Source organism: Schistocerca serialis, chromosome 10 (genome assembly GCF_023864345.2).
Source record: "Schistocerca serialis cubense isolate TAMUIC-IGC-003099 chromosome 10, iqSchSeri2.2, whole genome shotgun sequence".
Classification (NCBI taxonomy): Eukaryota; Metazoa; Arthropoda; class Insecta; order Orthoptera; family Acrididae; genus Schistocerca; species Schistocerca serialis.
This window is the reverse complement of record NC_064647.1, coordinates 142,350,782-142,371,415: the sequence shown is the minus strand read 5'-3', so window position 1 is coordinate 142,371,415 and position 20,634 is coordinate 142,350,782. Positions and strand designations below refer to the sequence as shown.

Sequence of the window (20,634 nt, the reverse complement as noted above, 5' to 3'; positions counted from 1 at the left end):
GGACAATGTGGTCACGACTCTGCATGCTGTCAATGGAAAATCAAACAGGGCTTGCTTCCAGCATCATCCAACATGGTAACACTAGTTACTGGGGAAGAGGATCCATCACTCTGACCAGTGGAGGAGTTGTATCTGGCAGCTTGGAATGAGGTTGAAATAAGGAAAGCAACAGCTTGTGGTCAGTGATGAGAAGCAACCTCACTCCATAAAGGAACCTGTGAAACTTTCTGACTCCAAAAATAATAGCATCTCCTTTCCCACCTATGAATAATTATGCTACACAGTGGAAAATGTCTTTGAGGACAAGTGATGGGCTGTTCAGTGTTGTCTACGTTCCAATGGGACAGGAGTGCACCAATGCCACAGGACACATCATATGCAAGGGTTAAAGGCTTTCCCAGTGTAAATGATGCCAGACAGGGAGCAGAGTAAAAACATTGCCTGAGGGAGTGAATAGCCCATTGACAATCCATAGACCAGACACACTTAAAGCCTTTTTGGCAAAATCAGTTAAGAGACTTGCAGAAGAGCATGGCCTGGGGAATGAACTGAGCATACTAAAAACTCTCACTCTAAAAATAATTGAGATCTTTCAGGGTCTTGGGTGCTGGCAAACTGATGATGATATGTTCGTCTGTGGGGAAGAGACCATCTTTACTAAGCACATGACCTAAAAAATGCATCTTTTGAAAGGAAAAAACTGAGCATTTCCAGCTTGCAACGAAGGCCAATCTCTAGATGCATTGGAAAACTGACTTAAGGTCTGTAAATTCTCCTCCTAAGTAGGGTCTACAACCCAAATGTCATCAAGATAAATTACAGACATCAAAGATATCAACCATTCCTTAGATTGTCTGAAGTCCTTCCCTGACCCACTCCCACCACACACCTTGTTTGTCACCATTGATGCCACCTCCCTCTATACCAACATCCTCCACATACGTGGTCGGTCTGCTGCTGAACATTTCCTCAGTCAGCACCCACCTGATTCCAAACCTATCATATCCTTCCTACTCACCTTAATCAACTTTATACTTACCAACAACTACTTCACCTTTGAGGGGCAGACATACAAACAGATCTGGGGTATGGCCATGGGAACCAGGATGGCTCCTTCTTATACCAACCTTTTCAAGGCTCACTTGGAAGGGGCTTTCCTGGGATCCATAAGTTTTCAGCCTCTGGTTTGGTTTAGATACATTGATGACATCTTTACCATATGGACTCACTAGAATTCCTGGAATCTCTGAATACCTTCTCCAAATTAAATTTCACATGGTCCTATTCCAAATCCCAAGCCACTTTCCTTGATGTTAATCTCGTGCTCACCAAAGGCCAGCCACACACTTCTGTCCACATTAAACCTAACAACAAACAACAATACTCACATTTTGACAGTTTTCATCCTTTCCATGTCAAATGTTCCCTCCCATACAGCCTTGGCATCTGAGGCAAATGTATTTGTTTGGATGCAGATTCTTTATACAGCAGTATACCACCATTCTCACTACAGCCTTCACTGCACATAATTACCCCACCAACATAGATAAAAAGCAGATTTTCCAGGGCATCACATATAATCCTGGTACTGCTGATCCTGCCACAAAACAGCTTCGGAGTACACCATTGGTGGCTCAGTATTATCTTGGTCTGGAATGTGTTAATCAGCTACTTCGACAAGACCATGACTTCCTAAAATCGTGCCCTGAAATGAGATCCATTCTGACTGAAATTTTGCCCACTACACCTAGAATAACATTCCATCGCCCTCCCAATCTCCGCAATATTCTTCTCAGATCCTATGCTCCTTCTGCATCCATCTCTGTACCCTAAGGTCCTACGCCTGTAACTGTTCCTGCAGCAAGACTCACCCTATGCATCCTCCTACCACTGCCTATAATAGACCTGTAACTGGGTGCAAAACATCTTCCACTTGTGCAAAACATATGCCACCTGTTAAATGACACATGTCACATACCAGCTGTTATGTAAACACTGTTCAGCCTTCTACATCAACATGACTATCACCAAATTATCAATTAGGATGAATGGGCATAAGCAGAGGGTGTATACTGGCAACTCACAATATCCTGTTGCAGAGCATGCTCTGCAACATGACATTCATGACCTCAGCACCTGTTTCACCACAAGCACCATCTGGATCTTCCCCCAGACATCAGTTTCTCAGAATTCCGCAGGTGGGGACTAGCATTACAATATGTCCCTGGTTCTTGTCACCCACCTGGCCTTAATTTACGTTGATTTCTTTCATCTCAGCCTTTCTTCACTGTAACTGCTCTTTGCTTCACCCCATTTTAGTTTTCTACATCTTTCATTGTCTTTCTCGCCTATTTTTCACTGCCCCCCCTCCCCCCCCCCCCCCACTTCTGTTACATACAATGCACTTAGCTTCTCACTCTTATTAACTCATGCATGTTTTAGTAGTAATCTCTCTCTTGCAAATTACCCTGCCTTCCCCCTTTAAGCTCTAGGTTTTCAAATATCATCCAATGCAGTCCCTAGCAATCAGTCTTTCCTTCTCACCTTGCATGGTAAGTCTCCCATGACTAGCGGTTCTGGGTGACTTTCCCAAAATCCGCCCCTTTTCCTAGACCTCTCCAGTCCTTTCCCTTCACCCTTCTTCCTTCCCCTTCAGCCTTTCTGTCTGAAGAAGGAGCCACTGCCTCCGAAAGCTTGCTAATCACAATAGTGTCTTATGCATGTGTTCTGCTACAGCTTGGTGAGTCGATTTTTATTTAAACAATTAAATAATTATACGAGTTTTTGTAGAATTAAGGATTAAGTTGTTCACTATAAACCAACTGCACACCTATTCCACTATTCTCCTGGGTGTGTTTGTTACAGATATGACTGTGCCCTTTATCAGTGTACTTGTGTTATCAGCAAACAGTTTTTGAGAATACCTCCACTGTTTCCATTAAATCATTTATGTATGCAAAGAACAGGAGCCAGCTAAGCACTGCACCTTTAATGTTTAATGCACTACACTCTCAGTAGAGAAGCATCTGCGGAATGCAAACGTGACCTGCAGTTTAGAGATTATTCTCAGAAAGCCAATTCAGTATTCTGTTGTAAACTATTTTCTCAAAAGTTTTTGAGAATAAAGGAAGGAGGGAGACTGGCCTATAGAGATCAGTTGCTTATCTTCTATTCTGTATATTGTTATTATAATCACATACAGCAGTCTTTCAAGAAATACATGTTGAATAGTCAATGGGTGAAAACTACAAAATATTCAGCAGACAATCACTAAGACAATAAGAGTGTTCTACGATCAGTTATTAAGATATAAAAGACGCCACTTATACTGGTTTCTGTTAAAAGTTCACTTAAAAGATTATATAGAACAACATTATCAGCTGCAAGAAAAGTCTTAGCACTTGTGGACAGTGGATGTCTCAATTTCACAATTTCCAATAATAGGTCAATAGTTTCCTGTTGATGAAGTTTCTATCAAAGTAATAGATTATTCGAATTTTCAATCAGTGTTGCAGCTGGAGATGTGGTGATTTAAGATCAATACTGCTAAAATCACTTATGTTTAACATCTGGTGAGACTGTCTCAGAAAACTGGAAAAGTTCAGAGAAAACTTACACATTTTTAGATGTGTTTATGTGTCATTACCTCACTTGATTTTTCATCAAAAGCTGATGCAAACACATTGAAAATGGCAGACAGGAGTCTTATGCATAGTATTCTTCGTTGATAGTTCCCTTCACCAGGTGCTAGGCCCAATATAATGAAAGAGTGCAAGTCACTCAGAAACTTTCCAGTATACTTCCAAATGAGAGCATCACCTGCAACAACATAAGTCGTAAGTTATTTTGAATGTTACTTTAAGCCAGAAACATTACCACACCCACAGAAAAGAAATACCAATCTCTTAATTTATTTTTTATTTTCTCACCATTAAAATCTCAAACACTGTTGATAATTACTACTGACTTTTTTTGACACTTCATTTTCCAAATTTTAAAGCTAATACACTCACTATTCACATTTTTCAAAATCACACCACATATGTTACAAGAACATAGGTGGTCATGTGATATGACCGAAACCGGTCACCTATGTTCTTGTAACGTACGTGGTGTGATCAAGACTGAATTTTAAAAAGAAATATTTCTTCCACATTTGCAGACATGTGTTACTACTGCATACTTCAGTGGAAAGCTTGGCTGAGTCATGCCACATATAGGGTGAAGAAAAATTTGTGCACTCTGACTCTGTGGCATGATTCCTCACATACTGGCAATGCAAAAATGTCTCTCACAAAATTTCGTCCTGTGCATATTTCGGGCAACAGATGGACATTAAAAATTGGCAATCTGCCAACACTGTAATCATGTGTACGGTAATTGCCTCTGTCACACTGTAGTGTCTTGTCTTCAACAAAATATTCGCAGGTACATACTACGAACACAGAAATGGAAATACAATCATTTTCATTGGCCAGCTTTTAAAGAAACCTTTTGTACATCGTGGATATGAATTGTTCTGCACCACTGCATCTACTAGATTCCAACTTGTTTTGTCGATACCCTCCCCCAATGGTCCCATTGACTAATACCAAATATTATTCTTGCCACGTTCAGACCCACTACATTTAGTTAGGGTCTTACACCACCAGTAGGGCTAGCAACAAGCTTTCAAATAATTTTGATGGGACCATTGGGAGAGGATATGCAGAAAACAGGTTTGTAATCTAGTAGATGCAGTGGCATGAAACAATTCACATTCATGATATGCAAACGGCTTTCTTAAAAACTAACCATTTCTGTGTTTGAGTGTGTAACTGCAAACCATTAAAAACTTGGTTTCAGATAAAGAATGGTTTAAATAGAGTTTGAATGACTTTTTGATAGGCAACTCCTTCTACTCTATAGATGAATATCTTATCAGAAACTGTTAAGCAAGCTTAAGTAAAAATATCTTTTAGATTTCAGTTCTGACAGAACTTGGTCACAACAGTCAAGATTAGTATTTTGTGTATGATAAATTTATTAATAGTGCGTAACAATGTTTCATTCTGACAGTGTGTTAATTCTGTAAATATTAGCTGTTCCAGTTTACCACATTGTCTTCACCTATTTTGACAATCTCCTGAGAAATGATCAGGGTAGTAAGTATTATATTCAAATGGTTTATGTTTTTATGTTATACTCTCTGACATGTTCCACACCCACGAGAATCATCTCATTTTTTGGGTCTATGGAACAAAAACTGAATCTAATCTAATCTAAAATATGTTGCAGAAGACCCATTGTAATTGCTGTATGATGATTAAGATGCCAGATACCACATCACATAGACTACTTTTAGCAAATAAAAACAAATAAGTCTTGATCCAGAATCAAACACTCGACCTCCCGGACACTAACCCAAAACACTATCCATTGCACCAACTTCACAGCACTACTCTGCTTGCAGACAGAGATAGTTACTACAGACGTGATTACCGTGTTGCCAGACTGCCAATATTTAATGACCATTTACTTCCCAAAATATGCACAAGATGAAATTTTGTGTGAGACATTTTCGTATTGGAACTGCACTGCGAAGTCCGAGTGAATAAATTCTTCGCCACTCTGCATAATGAACAATGGTGCTTGAACACAAGCAACTGAGGTTTTGCTCCAGCAACTCAACAATGGTGAAAGCTTACATATTAATTTTTGTACACAAACCTCTCTTCTTCCTAACACTGTCAACACAAGCTAATTGCAAGCCTTCCAACAATGTCCCCACACCAGCCAGGATTGCTTCCCTGAGAGGCCCACAGTCACAACAGGAGTTTGATATGAGGAATGACATTACAGCTGCCTCCCTCCGCTCCAATTCGAGCAAGAGGTGTGCCGAAGATACGGGATTCTTGCGAGGCCGGCCCACGTAGCAGACTGCCGAGATGGCATCTGAGCGGATGGTAGGATTGCTGTTATTGAGGGCATCCTCCACAATGCTAATTGTTGGCTCATTCCACAAGTTATCCAGCATCATCTAGAAACCAGAGAAACAAGTCTAACACTTGAACATCGCATGAGCTTTAGATTTGCTATGGGTACCCAATGTGGGAGCCAAACAAAGTAGGTTAATACATAAATTATTTTGTATAAAACTTAATTAGATAATGCATCATCATGTTTGTAGTTTGGAAAGTCCTTATGAAATGCAAATAATTTAAGCATAAAAGTAACAACTCCATGAATAGTAGAGGTATTAAGTCATCATGAATAAGATTGAGAGCTTTGTACCTTTTGAAGGAATTCTGCACCGAGCTACAGGCTACACTTAACACACATTTACGGCAACCTTTTGGCACCTGAATACATTATGTCAGCCCAACAGTTCTGCTTTTTGACTATAGTGAGGGGTTCTATTGGATGGAGTGGGGAAGGGAAAAAAATAGTTGGGGAGCAGGAGGGAAAGTTGTAGACAGCTGACTGATGACTGGCAGTGATGTAGAAGCTGCATAGGATAGGGATGTGACATGGGCACTGATGAGTTAGTGCAGTGAATGATGATGTTGACATGGGGGGGTGGATTGGGAGGGGGAGGCAGAACAGAGTGAGCGATGATTGCAGGGAAAAGGTGCAGGCACATGATGAGTGAAGTTGGGGTACTGGGCTAGAGGTGGAGATAGGTATAGGGCAGGGTGTTAGCAGCAAGGAAGATTAGAACTGTCAACCAGGTCATTAGAGGTCCAGCACAAGCTCAGGATGGGGAAGGAAATTGACAGTGCCCATTTCAAAGTAACTATCCCAGTATTTTCCTTGACCAATTTAGGAAAATTACGACAAATCAAAATCTTGATGACTGGACAAGGATTTGAACTGCTGTCCTCCCGAATCTGAGTCAAGTGTGTTAGCAGTGCGCCATCTTGCTTGGTATGAAGGATATGTTCAATTACAACTACCACCTACGTAGATCAGAAAAGCTGGTGTTTGGCGGAAGGATCCAGATGACATGGATTGTGAAGCAGCCACTGAAACTGAGCAAAGTTGTTCTCAGCAATGTGTTCTGCCGACTAAGTAGTCAACTCTCCTCTTGACCAGTTTGGCAGTGGCCATTCATTTGGTGAAAAGCTGGTCAGAGGTCATGCCCACATAAAATGCTGTGAAGAAATTGCAGCAGAACTGGTATATGCCACGAGTGCTTTCACAGGTGGGATAGCATAAGCCTGTGATGGGAATGGAGTAGGACATACTGGGTGCGTGTATCAGACAGGTTTTGCACCTGGGTGTTCCACAGGGTTGTGACCCCAGGGGGTGACAGAGAGTGAAGCATAAAGATGATCTAGGCTGCTTTGTAGATTGAATGGTCATCAAATGCCATTTAGGGAGGCATGGAAAGAATTGTTCTGGGATTACAAACATTCATCATGTTTCATATATCTGATCACAAATGGAAAATCTTCATAGGTCTGGAACAGATTGAGATATAAATTACACCACTTTTACTTTTACTTTCATGCAATTGGGCCCAATGGACTACTCCCTGTCACAAGTTTCCTTCTCCATTGTCTTCTATCCATCGCTGCCACCCACCATCCAACCAGTTGCACATCTTCAAGGAGGCCATACCTTGACCTCTTTCTTCCTTCTTCCCATCAGTTTCCTGCCGATGAGGATGACATCCAGGAGTTTCCATGGCTACCTGTTGTCTTCCATTTGAGCCACACGTCCAGTCAACTGCAGTCACTTCCAGCTTATGATTCCTGCTATATACTGGCATCTTGGTACAGTTTGTTTAGCTCATGATAGTCTCTGATACCCCATTCACCAATGTTTGCAGCCAACAGCAGACCAAAGACCTTCTCCAGCACTTTCTCTCAAATACAAGGAGTTCATGAAAGTCTTTCTTTCAGATATTCCATGTTTCACAGTCATACAATACCGTGGGTTGGATCAGGGTTTTTTACAGCTGAATTTTGAACTGCATCAAGAGGCATCTGTACAAAAGCAGCTGTGTTGTGCTGTAGAAGCATCAGTTTTCTGCTCATATACTGGTGTTGATTCCTACTTCATACGGTGAGTCCTCCATGAAAAGCAGTTTCAGGTATTTAAATTTGTCAACTCTCGTGTACAACTAGTCTCCCACTTGCAGTGACAGTAGCTGTTCAGTGTTCTGACCTTGTAAATGAGTCATAACAAGGTAATTTGTTTTGGTTTTGTTTATGAGTAGCCTAAATTTTGTGGCAGCCATGTCCAGTGCTTTGCTCATTTGTTTCAATTCCTCTTCTGATCTGCTGATTAAGCAGATATCACCCACACAGATTACATAAGCCAGATTCTTCCCTTCAATTTGCATCCCTTAAAAGTTCTGTTTAAAAGTCTCATGCATGATCTTCCCAAAGAGAAAACTCAAGAAAATAGGAAATAAGCCATATCATTGCCTAAGACTAATCAAATTTCAAAGTCACCTGGAAGTCAGTGTCCCATCATCCTCAGTACTGTGTGTTTCACTGAGGCAGATTTTTACTGTGTTGATGAGCTTCTGTCACATTCAAAATCTTTTAGACAGAGGAACAGCCTCTTGCAACATATGTGATTGTAAGTTTTCTTGACATCTACAAAGTATGTAATTCTTTACTGTGTTTTCTCAGTTTTTCAGCAAGCTGTCAAAGAATGAAGATGCGAACTACTGTTGACTGCCCTGACTGAAAACCTTAAGGTTTACATTAACAGAGATAAATCACTGTTATAAATTCCAGTAATAATTAACAGTCATAAACTGGTTTTTATTAATAATAACAGTTATCTATGCATTGAACTAGTAAAAACTTGATTACAATAAATATTATTGCCCATAATTTAGCTAACATGAAACTTCACTCTCAATATTTAGTTTCAGAACACAAAAGATTTTAAATGGCAAGTAATAAAAGATTGTGGATTTACACTACTGTTTAATTTTTGCTATGTACAAATGTCAGAAGCTTCATTAGGCTTTGTCTGGATAATGATGCTGAATAAAGAGTAGTTTGTGTTTTATAAAAGTGTAGTAAACAGCAGATAGACCTGCATAGAACTGATACTAGGTACAAGGTTTGAAAGACCTCTTATTGTTTGGTTACATTATTATCAAACTATCCCTGGAAACATAGCCTTTTAATATCTGGCAATATGCACACAGGGATATTTAAAGTGGGACAGCCACATAAAAATAATTGTTTAAAAGGAATATCCCAGGCTGAGATTTATTGGAAGAATCCTTAGGAAGTGTAGTCCAGCTACCAATGCGGTAGCTTACAAAACTCTTGTTGTTAATACATGAGTATTGTTTCTCAGTTTGGAACTGTTATTAGATAGGATTAATAGAGGAAAGAGAAAAGATACAAAGAACAGCAGCATGTTTCATCACTTGGCATGTGTGAAAGCATCATACAGATGCTGTACAGATGCTACAAGAGAAATGTTGTGCATCATGGTGCAGTTTACTGTTGAAATTTCAAATGGATGCATTGCAAGAAGTGTTGACCAGTATATTGCATCCTCCTATATACATCTCATGAAAGGAATATGAAGGTAAAATCAGGGAGATTTAAGCTTATGTGAAGGCTCACCAACACTAATTTTCACATGCAAAATATGTGACACATTCAAGAAAGAGGGTAGTTATGAAGGTATAAAGATAAAAAATAACCTCTGCAACCAGCTGCACAGTGATTTGCAAAGTAAGGATGTATATGTATTCACAAGCAGGAGTGTCACTGGATTCTTGAAAATCCATGATATGCTGTAGCTGAATGTGAAAAATAACAATGAAACAAATTTAGGTAACAGTTTCTCATCACTGATGAAGTTGTTAGAGATGGAAGAGGCACAAGAATGATGAATAACTTATTTTTTCTTGTATCCAGATTGATCATATCATTATACATTCAACAAATAGGCATGAGTGTCTCAAGTTGGGGACAAAAGAAAAGAAAATAGCTGTGAAATGTCAATAGACTAATACACATCTGCTTTCTTCCACCTATCACATGAATTTCACAACTCCTGCCAGGGAAAATATCCATCAAAATCTAAATGAGCAAACTACTTTTGTGTTAAAAATGTTATTTCCAAGTACTGTACAAGAGTAAGTTACTCAATAATTGAGGTGCTTGGTAACAATAAGGGAATTGTCAGATTTTGATACCTGTTTGTACCTAGGGCACTTTTTGGCAATTAAAATTACTTTCGTTTGAGGATAATTTGTGTACATACATATTAAAGTGGCTGTGTGGCTCAAATGCCCTTTTAATCCTCACTTCTGCTTGTAATTGTTTTGGTGAGCTAGCTCCTGGGCCCAGTGAAATCACTCTTACAAACTGTATTGAATTTGCAGCTGAGTTAGTCCCTCTTTTAACCATAATCTAATGTAGATCCCTCAAACAAAAAGCTGTGCCCAGTGGTCAGAAGAAAGAAAAGATCACTTGTGCTGTGGGGAAACAGCTGAAATCATTAAACTGAACAAAGCTCCAGAGCAGTGGAATCCCTATCAGTCTTTACACTGAATGTACAGCTGTGTTAGCCCCTCATTTAACTATAATCCACCATAGATCCCTTGAGCAAAAAACCATGCCAAGTAATTTGAAGAAATACAGTCTGCAAGAAGGATAGCAGAAGTGCTCCACAAAACTTACTTACAATACTCTTAGCATCCATTTGTTGTAGAATCTCAGACCATATTATGAGTTGAAATATAATGGTGTATCTTGAACAAAATGACCTCTTTCATGCAACTAGCATGGATTCCAAAAACATCGATCATGTGAAATCCAATTCGCATGTTTCTCTTCTGACATACTGAAAGCTTTCGTTCAAGACAGTCAGGTAGATGCAGTACTGCACCACATCTATGCTTATTAGCAACAGTCCTTTTTTGCCCCTAAGGTAAGTCTTTCCACTCCCGGGATTGGAATGACTCCTTACCCTCTCCCTTAAAACCCACATCCTTTCATCTTTCCCTCTCCTTCCCTCTTTCCTGATGAAGCAACCTTGGGTTGCAAAAGCTTGAATATTTGTGTGTGTGTTTTTTATTGTGTCTATCAACATATCAGCGCTTTCTCATTTGGTAATCCTAGAGAAATGCTCTACAAAGAAGATTGGTTAAAAATCACTTGTGAGAACTGCCTAGAGCATTGGTCAAGTCTGTGGAACCTGTGCCACATAAGACTAATAGAGGATATTGAATTTATACAGAGAAGGACAGCAAAAATGGTCACTGGTTTGTTTGACCTGTGGGAAAGAGACATAGAGATGCTGGAAAAAATAATACTGAAATGGCAGACTCTTTAAGATAGGTGCAAACTACCCCGAGAAAACCTACCTACAAAGTGTCAAGAACAGGCTTAACATGATGACTGTAGGATATACTACAAGACAACATTAAATTAATTACAATACACAAAGAGCCATTTAAACAGTCATTATTCCCACACTCTATACATGAATGAAGCAGGAAGAAACCCTATTAGCTGTTACGGTGGGACGCATCCCCTTCCACACATCTCACAGTGGTTCACAGAGCATGGATGTATGTGTAGGCTGTAGATGTGATCCACAAAACTATCATCCAATAGTGTTGACATCCATTTGTTTTAGAATTTTAGAACACATTGTGAGCACAAATGCAAGGCGGTATCTTGAACAGAATGACCTGCTCCATGCCAACCAGCATGGAATCTGAAAATACTGATCATGTGAAATCCAACTTGCACTTTTCTCACATGACATACTGAAAGCGAAGAATTGAGGCAGTCAGGGAGGTACAGAAAATTAAAAACATACCTCATTAGCCACTCATTCTACAAATTACCTCGTTATCTAATTCAAAGATTGAAAAGTTTTATTAGCTACATGGCAAGTAGCAATGTTCACTGTAAAGCTACGTGATAAGTAGTAACGCATTGTAACCATGACTCAGTGTTTACATACAATTTACAGACGTGATCAATGTTTCCTTTATATCATTGTAAGTGAGTAAATATTAAGTTGAAACTTTGTTGCAGAGTGAAAATTTCATTCTTAAAATATTAAGTTACTAATAGTAGATAAACAGCAGTCGTGCATTAAAACTGAGGAGGCAGCAGACGTTTTCAAAGTAACAACTTTTTATTCTAATCTCCTGGATTAAATTTAGTTGACATTAGCACACTAGTACACTGACTGTTTATTGTTAATATGGTACACAGGTGAGGTTTCCATGATTTCCTTGTCGTTTGTTGACGAAAAGCCTTGTTTTTTCTGAATCCCTGAAGGTTCTCCTGATGAATGATGGAATGAATGAATGAATCAATGACTATTCAGACAGTATGGCTGTCCTGTAGTCACCACATCAAAGACTAGCTTTGAAATTAACTGCTGAATATGAATAACTGTCAGCCAAGTGTAGTGTGCCTAGAAATATACCCTTAACTCAGTTGCATAACCAGCAATTTGGTAATTATGTCATATCAAGAAATATTAAAAGAGTGTGTAGATACTGTTACTTGTTTACATACATGATCCTTACCTTACAGAATTAAATAGTTCTTTACCCACTTTAACATTTATAAACTCATCTTTCCTAAAACGAAAAATGAGGCAGTAATATAGATAATAAATACTCACATTTCCCTCTCTTAACGCAATCCGTATCATTCCAACTGCTCCTCTTAGGGAAAGTTTGTGTGTTTCTGGATAATAGATTTTATCAAAAAGCCCAGGAAAAGCTCGTAGACTCAGAGGAAGCCAATGGACTAAGAGGTTTCGCAGCCCAGTACTGCAACAAAATAGAAATCCAAATAAAGAACTCATACACAAAACAGTTCACTTCTTATTCAAACAAAATTATTATTTTAATATTACAGGAAGCCACACTGATGTGAGATCAGTTGGATGAGGTCAGAGACACTGTGGAAAAATGGGCACTCAGAGACATTTTTTCTATGCCTAGTTTTTAAATGGGTGGATTCAAATAAATTTGGGATGTTGAATTAAGATGTGTAACAAGATTTCTTCTATCTCATCACATTTCTGAGATTCAGAATAATAACAACATTGTATCAATTTTTTTCTAATGTGTGGTGAATATTAATAAAACCAAATAATTGGATACATAAAAAATCTACTCACCAAGCAGAGGCAGGACAACACACATACAAAAACAGGTTTTAGGTATGCAAGCTTTTAGAGCCAGTGGCTTCTTCTTATGGCGCAAGGGTTGAAGGGTAAGAAAGAGAGGTGAAGTAAAAGGACTGGAGAAGTTTAGGACAAGGGACAAAGTTCAGGAAAGTCACCCAGAATCCCAGGTCAGAGGAGCCAAAACAATAACCATAATTCGAATTACCACCCAAATTTTGCAGGATTTCTTTTTTAACGTGAGTTTCTCTCCTGTTTCCGAAAAACAGTCAACAATGGATTTGAAAAAAATTCAAACATGTAATTCAAAAGTCGTGAGTGAGTGGCCTGAAGACTTCTTGAGTAATAAAACTAAGTACCGTATTTACTGGAATCTAAGGCGCACTCGAATCTAAGCCACACCTGAAAAATGAGACTCGAAATCAAGGAAAAAAAAATTTCCCGAATCTAAGCCGCACCTGAAATTTGAGACTCTAAATTCAAGGGAAGAGAAAAGTTCTAGGCCGCACCACCAAATCGAAACAAAGTTGGTCCACTGTAATTTGAGAAACAACTTAGGTCAAATGAACCACGATACAGCTACAGTAGTTTGGTTCAAGTCGTAAGCTTAGCAGTTAAGCTTTACCAAGTAGCCACTGCTACACGTCAGGTGCTCTGTCCATATTTATACAGGCACCCTTCCTTTTTCACGTGCTTCTTCTGGTTTGAATTGATTGCTTATTTTTCTTTGACCTGATAAGTGCTGTTCTCTTTGTTATAGGTGTCTACGTCACTCTTAAGCTGAAAATGCATTACTGTACTGTGTCATGCATTGTTTGTCGCATTCTGATAATGGGTGTTTACGACCTGTCGCCGCTTGTGGCATGGCTTGCTTTTGTGCGCGCTAGAGAGAGAGAGAGAGAGAGAGAGAGAGAGAGAGAGAGAGAGAGAGAGGAATCGTCTCATTAGCAAGACAATGGCAAGAGACTGCTATTTGTTGTTACTTACACTGCTGCTTTCTTTGATAATGATCAACAAGAACCAAATAATAGACTGCTTATGATAGAAGATGTTCTGAATGAGAGTTCAGCGAAAATTTTTCTCTGTTTGAAAATCTTTGCAGACGCCTCTTTAGTACATTACATTCTGCACAGAAAGGAGTCAGCTTAGATTTAAAAATCTAGTCAATTGCCGTGCTTCATTTTGACTGTATCACTATTAGGCATAAGAATAATACGAATATAAACATGATATAATATGTATATTCTTCCGCGTTTGCTGTTGTCTCATTCTAGTTTTGTAGTTTATTAGGCAGACAGGATTTCAATGAGATAGCAGCAAACACAAAGGAATACATGGCAAAATGTTTATATTCATATTATTCTTATGGTGAAGAGAATACTGTATGTGATTCACAATTCATAAAAGTTCCTATTAGCAACCAACTCTTCTCACAGGTGGGAAAAAATTCTGAACATAGAGTTGGCCATATTGACAAACATCCCAAACAGTCATGCCAGTCGGATTTTTGTAGTATATTGAAATGCTGCTACATTCAAAGATGAACAATATGGAATTTATATTTACTTCGTTGGATAATGTATAAAAATACAGTGGCCGAAACTCGGGGCAGAGGAAAAACGGCCCGTCTTCCACCATTTTCTTTTTTTTTTAAATTTATTTACTGACACAGAGGTTTTGGTGCCAGTATTTAACTTTGTGCCTGCAAAGCATGCCTGTGTAGTGCTACATATATTCGATGGCAGAAGTTAGTTGTGGCGGCACCTACCAACATTTTCCAGAACTTCCGCTTACTTTGCACTCGATTCTAAGCCGCAGGCGGTTTTTTGGATTACAAAAACCAGAAAAAAAGTGTGGCTTAGATTCGAGTAAATACGATATGTTGTTCTGGACAAGAAATGTTCATGGCAGAAAAGACTGTTGTCATGAGTGGCACAGGGATACATGGCAAGACTAATCTTGTTCTCGATACACATAAATAATCTGACAGAATGGATGACAGCATTCTGCTACTGTTTGCTGATGATGCTGTAACTGTAGGAGGATACAGAATGGCTTAAACAGAATTGCAGCTTGCTCAGTTAAAGTAGACGAGTAGCAGAAACAATACTGTAATGTTCTAGGACAATATCAGTGGTGCGCAGCTTGACAAATTCACATAAGTAAAATATCTAAATGTAATGTATGAAAATGACATGAAATGGAACAAGCACATGAGGTCAATAGTAGGGAGGTTATTGCAAGAATTCTAGGAAAATGCACCTTATTTGTAAAGGAGACTGAATATAGAACACTAATGTGACACATTCTTGAATCCTGCTTGAGTGTTTGGGATCCACAAGACATCAAATCAATTCAGAGCCATGCTGCTAGATTTCTTTCTGATAGGTTTGGTTAACATGTGAGTATTATGGAGGCACTTCATGATCTCAAATGGAAATCCTTGGAAGGAAGATTATGTTGTTTTCACAAAACACTATTGAGAAAATTTAGAGATTCAGCATTTCTGGCTGACTGCAGAATACATAATGTACATTTTGTGTAAGGACCAAGCAGACAAGATAAGAGAGGCTCTGCCATGTGCCATATGGTAGCTTGGAGAGTACGTATGCAGATGTAGATGTAGTATCAAGGGTCTCATTGATCAACAATTATCTAATTTTTGGCCCAATAAACACATTTTCTCTCAATATGGCTTCACTGATCTTAGGAAAAAGTCTTTCAAATGTTGGAAAGCCATCCCATTTTTTTCAAGAGACTTAGCAAAACTCTCCAAGAGTCTTAACTTAATATTAGGCAGAGAACTTATGACTTTATTTAATGTAACATAATGTTAACACTATTCAAGTATTATGTCTTTGGCTTGTTCTGACCAGCCAACTCCTGTCCCCAAGGCTGTACAAGGAGCGATCTATGATTGTGGGACTTGTCACAAATTCCTTCAGCTGTTTTTTCAATAGACGAATCCTGATGATGACATTGCCACTGTTTCTCATTTTGCCTCATGAGGCGGAGTGAACACCATTCCGGATCTCCCTACCTCAGAAAAAATCTGGAGAGCTACCAGGAATTGAACCCAGGTTGTACTGCGGGCAAAGGGATCCATTCTAACCCACAATGGGAAATCCAGGATGGATCAATAGCAATACAAAGAGGATAGATTGCTACTCACACCACAGAGGAGGTGTTGACCAGCAGACAGGCACATTTTGAAGTAGCAAAGCTATCAGACAAGAGTCCTTCTTCAGATGTAGAAAACACACACACGACCACTGTCATCTTTGGGTACTGATGCCTGATAGGATAGCAGGCACATATGAGGCTGGAATGGGAACAGACGCTAGTGAAGGTTGGGGCAAGGGATGTTACAAGAATGGTGCATACATTTTAGGAAGAGATACCATCTGTGCAATTCAGAAAACTTGGTGTGTGTGGGAAGAGTCCAAATGACACAGGCTGTCAAGTAGACATTGAAGTCAAGCACAATGTGCTATGTTGTACATTTGATAACCTGGTGGTCTAGCTGTCTTTCGGCCCCAATTTGGCAGTGGCCATTAATGCAAGACAGACTCTGTGGAGAGGTTCTGGTATGGGTAATGGGATTTGAGAAGGTACTGGAGATCATGCTGGAACTCCATCAGTTATACTCTACCCAAAACCAATATTGTGGCCTATTTTACTCAGTTAATTCCTTCATCTAACTGTGATCCACTTTCTTTCCTCATACTTCACTGCCAGACAACTTTCACAAACTTACTAACCTCCAACATTGCCTCATCAATTTCCCCAAATCCCTCAACAAGGAAACCAACCTCACATCCACAGAAAGAACAGCAAACCAACACTTGAAGACTGAACCTAACCTTATAATCCTACCTGTCAGCCAAAGGCTTTACCCCTGGGGTTATGTGCTGCGGGAATTACCTGGTGGAGAGACTCCAATAGCTATCAGATATGTTCACCAACAAGCCTGCCCACAATGAGCCCATTCTTGAAATCCAGTTTAATGTCCAGTCCCTCCTTAAATCCCTAGGTCCATCCCAGAACCTCTCTCTGAGTCTATCTCCATTCTCTCTCCACCACTCCTGCCTTCTTAATCCTTCCTAAAACACACAGACCAAACCACCCATGATGCCTCATTCTCACTGGATGCTGCACCCCCATAGGGAGAATCTCCACCTTTGTGGTCCAACACCTTCAGCCTATTACCTGTAACCTGTCCTATATAAAAGACACCAACCATTTCCTCCATCAACTCTGCACATTTCCTTTTCCTTTGGCACTCAGTGCCCTGCTAATCAGTGTTGACAGCACTTCCCTTTACACTAAAATCCCCAATGCCAATGGCCTGCCTACCACTGAACATAACCTTCCCAACACTCAACTGATTCTAAAGTTACAATCTTTTTCCTGGTCACCATGATCAACTGTATCCTCCCCTCCCCCCCACTCCCCCAACTACTTCACGCTTTGAAGACATAAACTAGAAACAAATCCATAGTACAACCACAGGCATCCACAGGGCACTAATTTATTTGTGGGTCATCTGGAGGAGTCCTTTCTAGTAACTCTTTCTAGTCTGTGCCACACCTCAATATCTGGTTCATATTCAACAGTTATATTTTCACGATCTGGATCACAGATTAGGATCCCATATCCACATTCCTTTGGAAACTCAGCACTTTTCCCCAGTCACTTTGTGTAGTCCTGTTCAGCCTAACAAGCAACCTTCCTTGATGTTGACCTCCACCTCAAGGATGGCTCCATCAGTACCTCTATCCACATCAAACATGCTACTCGCTAACAATACTTTCATATCAGGAACTGCCACCTATTCAACACCAAGAAGACTCTTCCATACATCCTAGCCACCTCTGGTTGTCACATTTGCTGTAACTAGTGGTCCCTCTCGAAATATGCTGAAGGTCTCACTAAGGCCTTCACAGACTGAAATTGCACTCCATACTTTGTCCAGAATCAATCTCCCATGTGATATCTCTCTAGTCACTTACCCTCCACCACATACCTGCTGAACAGTCACAAAAAACTGACACCCTCATGACTCAGTACCAGCAAGGCATAGAGCAAGTGAATAATATGCTCCATCAGGATGTTGACCAGCTCTTGTACATTGAAACAAGAAATTTTCTCCCCACTGTCCATTTCATCTCTCCCCCAATGGTATTCAGCCTTCGAAGCTGGCAATATTCTTGTCCCTCTCTATTCCAACCCTGCTCCCAACACTTTGCTCCACGATCCATATCCCTGCAGCAGATGTATATGCAAGATCTATTAAATACATCTTCCCACTACCACCTACTACAGTCCTGTCACGGCCATCTCCTACCCATTGAAGGAAGGACTAACTGTGAAAGCTGCCCTGGGGTCTACCAACTTCGATGCAACCACTACGCACACTATATGTGGGCATGACTGCAATTAAGCTGTCTTCCCACACAAATGGGCACAGTCAAATCCCTGGAAGAGAGACACATACGCCACCCAGTTGCTGAGCAAGGTGTGCAAAAAATGGTATGTTTGACTTCATCAACTGCTTTGCAGACTGTGTCATCTGGATTCACCCCACCAGATTTTCTGAATTTTGTGAGCGGAAACGCTCCTTACAACATATCCTTTTTGCTTAACCTTCATGAGTTCCTACCTCCACCTGTCTCTCATTCCCTTCTGCACTATCACCCCAGCCTCACACTTGCCTTCTATGCCCCAAATGCACCTGCATAGTCCTTTTACCTTCTCTGCTTCTCCCTTCTCTCCCTTTGCATCTCCCCCCCCCCCCCCCCCCCCCAAACATGTACGCAGCTGTCTGATGCTGCGCCTAGCAGCTGTCTCACCCTGTCTGTGCCACACCTCTGCACACTCCCACTGGTAGCACTAAAGCATCATCCGCCACCCCTACCCAACTATCCGTCCTCCCCACCCCAACCCCTTCTGTATCAGCATTACCCATCCTAGCCAAAACCACTACCCACTGAAATTGGGCCTCAGTGCCCATAGATGACAATGGTCATGTGTGTCTGAGTTGTGTGTGTATCAACATATGTGTGTCTTTCTAAATCTGAAGGAGTGTTTTATCTGATAGCTCTCTCTACATATACCGCTGCCTGTCTTCTGCTCAGTGCTTCATCTACGTGGTGTTGTTAAATCCTAGATTATACTCAGCTTCTAAAGGTACCAAGATCACATAGGTATCAATATCTAATGCACCAGATTCAAAATAATATTAGACCATGGTTATTATTCAGTCTAAGAGTACTACTCTCATTATACCATTTTCTGCTGCTGCTGTTGGTATTAACCTATATTGACACTCCACAAATTCTTATATTCTTTCCATTTCAATTCACTGGTCCCCCACTGTATCTAGATTAAGTATCTGAATTTTTCTTTTTTGATTTTCTAGGTTCCCTACCACATTCAAACTTCTGTCATTCCATGCTACAACTTGTAAAATGCTACCCTTGTACTGGTTATTCAATTCTTTTTCTCATGGTTACCTCCGTCTTGGCAGTCCTGTCCCAAAGATCTGAATGGCGGATGGAAACTTTTTCCAATGGAGAGATCATCATCAAACTTTTTTCATTAAGGTCATATGTCCAGTGGATAGCCAGTGGCTTCCATTGTCTTCTACATCCTCATGCCATTGGCCATTTCTGATTCCTCCTCCTTTTAGAGGCAGTTTCCCACCCATAGGGCAAGAGGATGCCTTGAAACTCTGTCTCCTCCTTTATCTTCTTGGTCAAGGCTACTGGCAGAATGAGAATGACTGCTTGTACCAGGTATCTTTACCTGCCATTGCTGACAATCATGAGTTATAGTTCAAGCATCTGCTCAAAACAAACATGGGGTTCAGGGCATTATGATTAGTACCAAAAGACACCATTCTTAGACCACATTGACTTTATTCATGTTATAACATTTTCACTCTAACATGGTATGTCATTGCAACAGTGATACATGTGTGAAACGGTAGATAGATATGCCACAGTATATGTGTTTGGACTATGCAATGAGAACACAGTTCAGGTAGGCATAGCAGACAATTCACTGCTCTTCACAGTGTTGGTGTGGTTTGAAAGCATTGCAATGTTGGTATAGAAATGGGGTTAATAATCATGATGTCATTGCAACTATGGTTATGAAAGCATGCCAAATTTAAAAGAATGCAAAATCCCCAAGATTGGAAAAGTTTTACAGAAGTTTGAAATATAGCGCATACTTCAATGCGAGATGCTTTTAATAATTTCCACAATGAAATTCTGACTCGAAATCTGGCAGAAAACCCAAAGAGATTCTGGTCATACATAAAGCACACCAGTGGCAAGACACAATCAATACCTTCACTGCGTGATAAGAATGGTGAAGTCACTGATGACAGTGCCATTAAAGCAGATTTATTAAACACAGTTTTCCGAAACTCCTTCACCAAAGAAGACGAAGTAAATATTCCTGAATTCCAATCAAGAACAGCTGCCAAGATGAGAAACA

The 20,634-nt window shown here is 40.0% G+C and overlaps 1 protein-coding gene across 3 annotated transcripts in view; it reads right to left on the bottom strand.

Annotated features, from left to right (window-relative positions):
- LOC126425288 (uncharacterized) overlaps positions 1–20,634 on the bottom strand; it is a 390,004-nt gene that overhangs the window by 178,246 nt on the left and 191,124 nt on the right. For all 3 annotated transcript variants that reach the window (XM_050088259.1, XM_050088260.1, XM_050088261.1), the window contains 3 exons: positions 12,619–12,769; positions 5,710–6,019; positions 3,647–3,819 (listed from right to left, as the gene is read on the bottom strand). In XM_050088259.1, coding sequence (XP_049944216.1) covers positions 3,647–3,819; positions 5,710–6,019; positions 12,619–12,769 — 634 coding nt within the window. The remainder of the gene's footprint in view (positions 1–3,646; positions 3,820–5,709; positions 6,020–12,618; positions 12,770–20,634) is intronic.